This window comes from Eleutherodactylus coqui, chromosome 11 (genome assembly GCF_035609145.1).
Source record: "Eleutherodactylus coqui strain aEleCoq1 chromosome 11, aEleCoq1.hap1, whole genome shotgun sequence".
Taxonomy (NCBI): Eukaryota; Metazoa; Chordata; class Amphibia; order Anura; family Eleutherodactylidae; genus Eleutherodactylus; species Eleutherodactylus coqui.
In genome coordinates, this window is record NC_089847.1 from 79,655,109 (window position 1) to 79,664,214 (window position 9,106).

At 42.5% G+C, this 9,106-nt stretch overlaps 1 protein-coding gene across 2 annotated transcripts in view; it reads left to right on the top strand.

Annotated features, from left to right (window-relative positions):
* RTN3 (reticulon 3) overlaps positions 1-9,106 on the top strand; it is a 39,483-nt gene that overhangs the window by 17,394 nt on the left and 12,983 nt on the right. For both annotated transcript variants that reach the window (XM_066582761.1, XM_066582762.1), the window contains exon 3: positions 7,151-7,358. In XM_066582761.1, the coding sequence (XP_066438858.1) occupies positions 7,151-7,358 (208 nt within the window). The remainder of the gene's footprint in view (positions 1-7,150; positions 7,359-9,106) is intronic.

A 9,106-nucleotide genomic window follows, 5' to 3' on the forward strand; every position in this document is an offset into this window, starting at 1 on the left:
ATTTCCACTGTCTTTACCATAGTACGTCATAAATGTCTTAATTGCATAGATAAGATCTTTTCCTAGAGTATAACAGTTTATAGAAATAGTGACTGCTACACAAGGAACTATTTGAGCCCATGTCCCTTCACCATGAACAACTAGATCCATTCCTGCTATTCTGTTTTGTTCTAATGTATCTTAGAAATTGGCGGGACGCTCTAGAAAACTGCTGTACAGTAATATACTTATTCCATTCCTTCTAAGAACGTACATAGTATCAAGCCTTTCTTTGATCGAGCTGTATTGTGGTGCCATTGATCTAGTTGTTACCCGTGTCTTGGTGGGCTGGGTGAGATGCTAGTTCAGCTGAAGCATACTGCAGTATGTATGCCATGAAGTATTGATGTGTGTTAATCACTTGACTGACATTTTTTTAGCTTATATAGAATCGGGTATTTTTAATCAAGAGCTTTTACTTGTAGCTTTAAAGGGCCACTCCAGTGAAATTTTATTCATTATATAGCTTTTCCCTCAGCATATATGTGAGCTAATGTTTGTCTTTCTGTCTGGAACACCTGGTTCTGACCAGCTCAGATCTACTTGGGGGTTATGTATTCACCAATTAAGTAAGCTTCACACTCTGTGTAATGCTGTTACATACACCTACCGCAGAAACTGCTTACAGGGGGACACAGGCAATTCTGTCATAAACTGATGATCACAGTCATCATAGAGGAGATCACAGCTCTTCCTCCGGACTGTGTACCTGTGCTCTATAGCTTATCTAGGCGAAATTGATCGGAGCCGCGCCTGCAAATACGAGTGCTGGCCAATACACGGGTTAAAGTAGCAATTTCCACTCGGACCCTGGTGTAGCCTGGCACTACCTTAAAAACTCCTTTTAAACTGTCACCCCAGCAGGCAAAAGTGGAATCTCCTCAGCTAATGCTGTGCTGGTGCATCATTGGATAGATGTGAGACAAGGAAAATGTCAGCCTGAAGATGGTGCCTGATAAGTATAAGACAGGGGCTGGAATACACTGAGGAGACCTCCACAGTGCGGTAGGCAATTGGGTGAAGATGGCTGGGATGGAAAAAAATGTTTTAGCTAGGGTTGCCCTTTAGTGCTTGTGCCTGACTGGGTGCACAACCTTTTTTTTTTTTATTGCAAGTCAATTTACAATTATTTTGCTCTTTGGAATGTAACTGCATTCTTCCAGAGAGCATTGTTGGCTCATGCTTGCATGAGTTTACTTAGTTATCTGTTCCTGGCCTGTATGAAAAAGGATTAAAGCAGGCCATATACATTAGTTGCTTCGCTTTATCCGAATCTTTGGACAATTATGTTGGGGCAATCTGAATGCCCTCTGTCATTAAGTAATGATCCTCTGTTAATTTCTACATGCTTAATCTTTTCTCCTGGGGAAGGAGCATTCCCAAAGGTTACAGCTTATCTCCCTCACTCTATTGAAATTGACATGTATACTAGGCCAATCCTACATGCATGTCTGATTTGGGAGAAAGGGCTTTCTTAAGGTACCTTTTACACGGTAGGCCTGTTGGACACATAAGCGCCCAACAGCCCTGCCAGCGACTTAACGTAGAAGTGATGGTCTTTCAAACGCTTATAGACGAGCAACCTCTGTTTGAGCGAGAAGCTTCTCTGCAGTTGTTTCGACTAGCGACAACTCTGCTGCTTCTCTCTGTGCCATGTTAGAGCAGTGTGTACACAGACCGACGGTCCCCTGAGATCGCTCATGTGAGCGATTTTGTTTGGGTGTCTTATCTGACCATGTTAAAGTATCTTTTAGGTGTGAGGTCAAAATATCTTCTCTCCAGTGTCTTTATGTACACAAGGAACACTTTGGTTAAAAGCTTTCAATGTGGTAATACATCTGCAATAGCTGTTGGCAGAATGCTTGTTTGACAAACAGCTATTTCTCCTGACTACCCATATAGATGCATGTTTGGTTCAGCCCAGCAGGCACGTGCTCTCAATAGAGAAGGGCTGGGCTGCTGCCAGACACTAATAGCAGCAGCTTATCTCCCTTTAGAATCAAAGTATCTGTTAGGCTGAAATTCACATGCCCAACCCTTCTGTTCCACCGACATCAGCTGAATCTCTAATATGCCTTAAATGGTTTGCCATACATACTAATTTTGGCAGACCTTAGGGCGCATTCATATGGGCGTACTGCATTCCATATATTTAATACAGTATTTCCTTTTTTTCCTTTTGCCGTGACCGAAATAGTAAAAATATGCAAATATGAATGAACTCGTTGAATCAATGAGATTTGAGAATTTTGCGTACATAAATACGTGGCGTATATACGCTTGTGTAAATGAGCCCTTAGTCTGTGTGGCCACATTTTTTTAGCGTTTTCCTTTTTGGCTTCAATTGGTGTTTGTCATATCGGGAACCACTGGCACTGCAATCAACAGCTAAGAATAGGGCTGAACATAGTTTTCCTGGCAAGAACTAGGCTGTTGATGAAGCTGCACGTCAATAAAGCGATTTTTCTTAAGGCGTGTGACACATGGAGCTGTATTGTTGGCATCTGTAGCTAATGAGCAAGCGGTGAAGAAAATGGCATTGTGAATAACCCAGTTAAAAGCTGGCCATAGATGTAACCATCGTTAATGACCTAGTTGATTTATCAGTCATTTCTGGTAATTGCTTTCTCTAGGATACTAAAGCAATCCATTTCAGCCAGTGGACATATACTCAGATCAGTCAGAGCTCCTTATTCATGCGCCAGTATTTTTCTAGACTGGTAGGCTCTGTTCTCACGTGGTCGATTCCCGCCGGTAATCTCGCGGTTTAGCCGCAGCGAAAAAACGCAAGATTTCCGCCGGGAAAGCACTGCTTCAAAACCTGCGGCACTTAGCCACGGGTTTTGGAGTGGCTCGGCCGCACGTTTTTCCGTTGTAGACGGTCCACACCGCAGAGCTGGTTTCTGCCAGCTTTGCCACAACGAATTGGCCGTCCCACGTGGACGAGATTTTTGACAAATCTCGTCCAAATGGCTGGCTAATCCCTGGATTAGCAACCACAGGTGGATTTGCCACAGCGAAATTCTGGGCGGAGTTTATGCGGCAAATCTGCTCTGTGTGAACCCAGCCTTAGGGGTACAATCTGTGTTAAAAATAAATAAATAAATGTGGTGCAGTTCAAATATGTTTCATAGGGGGGATGGGGTTGAGGTTCCCTAGTTATAGGGTTGGTACTGGAGTCCTAACAGGATTGAAAGGTCTAGTTGCCACCTTATGATCAGGCAGAAGTGGCAACGGTCTGGGCATAGGAGTCTAGCATACATACCAATAAAAACAGACCCACATTTATCTAGTATTTTCAGTAGTTCAAATAGTCAGGTCAATTTTCAGTTTACAATAGTAATAGTGTTTGGGTAATGGTGTTTTTGTTCCCTTCATTGTTATCGGTTCAATGGGTTTCCCTGAGGGTAACCGTTTAATCAGGAACCCTCATGAGCCTCTTGGGTTTAGAGAGAAATAGTTGATTTTAGGTGTCATGCCCACAGCCAGGGTGGATGATGACTTTGAAATATTGCAGTGGAATCAGACCCAGCTCCCCCCCCCCCCCCCCCCCCCCCCCCAGAGACTGCATACTCACCTGTCCATATCCGCCGCAAGTGTCTCACCCGGCAAGCCGGTGTGCAGTGCAGGACATGACACACCGCTGCTGGGCTGTGATGCGGATCCCGCTATACTTCCGCCGTGCCCACTGTGCGGAATATTGCAGGACGGACTGCTTCCACTGACTGCAATTGAAGCCATCTGTGTGTGGTGGTTTTTTGTTTTTTTTTCTTTTCTCCACTTTCCCCACACAACATGCTGCGATTTCTCCTCCGCGAGTGGAAAATCTCAGTTGATTTCCATTCGTGGGCAGGGGAGAATCTTTTAACATAGCAGGTCTATGGCCACATGCCTTCCGCGAATTCCGCAGCTATAATCCGTCTGTGGGCATTAGCCCTTATTGTCACTGAGTCACTATTTCTCTATTACATATCCTCAAGATATGTCCTGGACTGGCATGCACTGCTCTAGACCTATTTTATACGGGTTGTGAAGGTTTACAAACACTTAATGAAAGCCCGTAGGCAAAAAAAAGGGGGAACTACAGTCCAATGGAAAGTGATGAAGATGCCACTTTCCCTAATTAGAGAGATTGCAACATTTCATATATTCATGTGTTACTGATGTATACTATAAAATAATGTGCATTGTTTAACCTCAGCCCGGTGATTCCTTACTATGCTAATTCCGATCTCCTGCTTAGTGTAATGCAGAGTGACCACAGCTTGACAGAAGACATGGATTCTTTTACATAACTAATGTTACTAAAATTCCCTGACTAACACTTCCATGTTTCAGAATATTCCACTTTATTCACTTTTTTTTGTCATGATCTAAAATGCTAATGTACAGGTTTACTATAAAAAAAAGAAAAATATATCTAAACACTGTCAACATTTTAGAGAAACCAAAGTAGTATTAACACCTTAAGGACCAGACACTTTTTAGGGATTTTACCCATGTGGCAGTTTTACTGCTCCATTTTTTTTTTCCTTTAGCTACTAAAATTATTTTTGCTGCTTTTTTTTTTTTTTTTTTCCCGTGACATATAGGACTATTTTTTTAATATCTTTTTTCACTGACTTTTTTTTCCGGTTTTTTTTTTTTTAGTTTTATTGGGGGTAAAATGCTAAAAAAAAATGTTTTTTTAACATTTATAGTTTTTTTTTTTTTTAAATTCTTTTTATATTTACACTAAAATAAAGTATGGAAATGGATTCCTCTATTTCGGACGTTTTGATATATGGTATGTATGGTTTTGGTTTACAGGGCGCATACAGCGATGTTTTTTGTTGGCGTCTGCTTTGGGTTATTCTTTCTTTTGTATGTATTGTTTTATTGTGCTATTTTGTTTTACTTATGTATGTAATTGTGTTTTTTACTATCTATGTCCCCCATGACGTCATATAAGACCTCTGGGGGACATTCACTTTTTTTTTTCTTAACTTTATTTGACACTTTCCCACAATAGCTAGGGCGTCCATAGGAGCCCTAGTTATAGGGGAAAGCAACCCCTGTGGTGACATTAGTCACCTGCAGAGCTGCCAGGGTCTAAGTCTGATCCTCCAGCTCTGCATAGCAGGGAATCCCGGGAGGTCACATGACCCCCCCCCCCCCCCCCCCCAAGGCTCCCATAGTGAAAGTACTTCTTACTTTCACTTTGCCCATACAGTGCTCTGAGCACTGTATATTGGGTAAGCAGAAGGCAGGAAGGGTTAAAAACCCCTCCTGCCTTCTGCTCCGGGTTATCAGCTGTTGCTAACAGCTGATAACCCGTTCCTGTCTCTGACTGATTGCAGAGGCAGGAGACTTAGAGCACCGCTGTATTTTTACTATCGGCGGTCCTCTAAGCCCAGGACCAGCCGCCGTATATATACAGTGGCTGGTCCTAAATGGGTTAATATAGCCAAAATGCTTATACAAACAAGACATGTACAAAAAGTTTCAGATGTTCTATATGTGAGCCTTTGCACAAACCCAATGCACTTGTCCCCAGACTACAGGTGTCTCACAGAACTTTCCCTTTTGCATAAACTACCAGTAGTTTTTGCGCTCTACGGGTGCTCGCATTATGGTGACGTCGCAAGAATCTGCAGTCAGAAACTTTAATCCCAGCTCTCTGCTACTACATATATTGTCTATCTCATGTCCACGGGTGGATCGGATTCTATGTGCAGGAGCCCGCAATGGAATCCACACTGGCCGAGGACACTGATTACCCGTCCGGGTCTTCTATTTTCTGCACTGCGGATGTGTGTGTGGAAGCGCCGGCCGGTGTGTCGCCACACGTGTGCAGTGGAGCCTTTTTAAAAAACGCTCCTGCGAAAGCAGGAGTTCAAGCCCTCTATGCAGGAACTGCACTGAAATGGAGTATGCTGTGATTTGTTTACAGTACCAAAAGGTCCACAAAACAAATCCGCATGCTTAATTTATCTGCGGACGCCCGTGTTTCTCTATGGGCGACTTTAACTGTGGATTGTCCGTGTGGATTCTGCAGTTCAAGTCCGCTTGTGGATATTGGGCCTTACTGTTTTGGTTCTATAGAATGTTGGAAGGGTCTTTAATAGTAACCCTGTGTATGGTACTTGCATGCCCTCTTAGCTTCTCTTCAGAGAAAGTGTGTTTTTGTTTTCTCCGACCGGGGTGAATGGCATAGGAAGCGATGCACAATACATGCAAGTTTACAGTGTATAATCTTTCAGATTATTGCTGGTTCATGCAAAGCTGTAGATGGTCATTCAGTGTAAACATTGCCAGCAACTGAACTACCATTCTTTTGCTTATAATTCATCAGGTTTATTCAGGCATAAAAATCAAATGCTGATCAGCCTGTGTATACAGGCAGTTCATCTGTGACTGGAAGTAGGTGGAAGGAGATCTGTCACCATTCACTGAACCATTATCACTCCTGTCTATCTGAAAGCATAGGATTGATCATCATGAGCGTAAAAGGACCCTTAAGCGGATCTCTTAACCGGCTAATAAGTGCAATTAAACAATGCAAAGCAGTTGTTAGTCTCTGCTTAGAGAGGCAGGGGAAGCACTACCCTTGTAAGGAGAGTCCTACTCTCACATAGTGAGAAGTCCAGAGTTGACATTTCCCCATACTATATAGCCCTGATCTAGGAGCAGCATAGTCTGACTGAACTGGTTTAATTACCGGATCTTATCGTTAACTATCTTCCTGATTATTGGCTATGGCTGCCCTTTTATTACACTTATTCCTCAGTGTTATCTCTCACATGTGTTTAACTAGTTTTACGCTATGCTGTAAAGTAGATCTGTGTGTCAGTCAGTCTAAGCTGTTGTCAGTACTACGTACCTGGCAGCCAAGTGACATGTGACTAAGATCGCTTTCAGACTCTTAAGTTGTATCCAAATTACAGACGTCTGAAAGCAGTTCATGCAGCATAAATATTGGTATCCAAACAGAATTTTTTTTATTTTTTTTTTATTCATTCTCGAGGCATAACTAAGGCATAAGTAAGACTACTTTACTGGATACCAGGCTGTGCAGATTATCGAATACTCAGAGTATGTTAATTAATAACTATCCATTTCTCTTTCTTAGTTCACGACCTGCTTTTCTGGAGAGATGTGAAGAAATCTGGAATGGTTTTTGGAGCTGCAATGGTTCTGCTCTTGTCACTTGCAGCCTTCAGCATCATTAGTGTTATTTCCTATCTGATTTTAGCCCTACTCACCGTTACAATTAGCTTCCGTGTCTATAAGGCTGTCATGCAAGCCGTCCAGAAGACTGATGAGGGGCATCCTTTCAAGTAAGTTTTGTTTGTTTTTGTTGTACAATAAGTTTTATAGTAGTGCCTATTCAAGAGCCAGTGTAAATCCTTACCCTAAATGTTAAGTAAGTTAGACACACTTTTTTTTTTTTTTTCTTCATTGTGTAACCAATCTGGAAATTCTCTTCATTTGGGTCATGTGATCTCATGGTGACCACCTGGGAACTGCCTGTCTCTGTTCTCTCAAGGGGTCATGGTTTCGGTCACCAGGGCTTCCTGTATAATGGGATTACACAGACTGGACTCCAGTTTCTTCACTAGAGGAGGTGGCAGAAACCTCTTTCACATTATTGCTGATGGTTAATGTTCCTCTCATACAGTTATAATGAAGGAGATGGCTTGTCCTCAGTGACTATGTATTCTCTTAAATAAGTTTAAAAAAACCAAAATTATGCAAAGGATAATGATTACCACTCCCAGCAAGGGAAAATCTAAAAATCAAGATGATGTCGAAGTATCGCAGGTGGCTGCACTGCATGGAAATGACTGCAATATACATAGCAGACCCATACAGAGTATGACAGCAATCGATCTAGTGGGGTTGGGGGTGAAGTGAGTAACTTAGAGGTCACTTTAAATATAAGTTCCTTCGAGATCTATGTGTGTTCTAAATTACTAAAGGCTATTGGCCTATACGGTTACCAAGGTTATATTGTACTTCTACAGCTCATGTCTGGACAAGTATGATAGAAGGTGTATGGACAATTATTTTCTTAACAGTAAACTGCCCCAGCAAATTATAGTTTTCACAGATCCTGCTCTTGAAACTCGGAATGCGGCTGAAGCTTGCAGCTATTCTTCATTCACTCAAACTTTGCCAGCGATGTAGCCAGCGTCAAAGCGCGTCGCTCATGTGAAAGATGCCTAAGTCAGTCTTCCATTAATTAGAAGTCATATTTTTGTGATAAATCACTACCTATGACTTGTTGCTGTAGTTGACATATCATTTTTGCTTAGAACTGGAACAATTATCAAAGCAAACACTTGCCTAGCAAAGTGAAATGAGTTGTGCTCACTTGGGAGAGGAAAGGGACCCAGTATACACTGGGTAAATAACTCCCTCCCCCTCTCTTGGTCCAGGAAGGCCTTGTATAATAGGTAACAGAAGGACTCTCCACCTGGGGAGTCCTATGTACATACAACGCGTTTCAACAGAACAAGCCTTTTTCAAGCATACAATACAAATACAATAAACAGTATATATAACCATCTAATACACATACCTTTGCCCCCTTCATGCACATTGGGGTGGAATGCCAATCATGTGACGCCCATCACGTGACTTTGGTCCCGCCCCTTCATGTGCCTTGTACTGGGATGCCGATCAGGTGACGTCTGTCACGTGACTTTGGCCCCACCCCCTCTGTCACCATAATGACGCCGCACATTGTAAGTGTACACAGGTGACGCTCGCCATGTGACCTTGGCTCCGTCCCCTCCACGTCATTGCAATGGCGCCCTACATTGCAAATACACGTGTATCTCTAGACCAAGACATCGAACATGTGACATTTAGTCCTGCCCTGTCCACGTCAGAGTAATGGCGCCGCCCATCACATGGAACTCATTGGAGGGTATGTGTATTAGATGGTTATATATACTATTTATTGTATTGTATATTTGAAAAAGGCTTGTTCTGCTGAAACGCGTTGTATGTACTTAGAACTCCCCAGGTGGAGAGACCTTCTGTTATCTCTTCAATAAACTAACCGCACGGATTGGCTGTA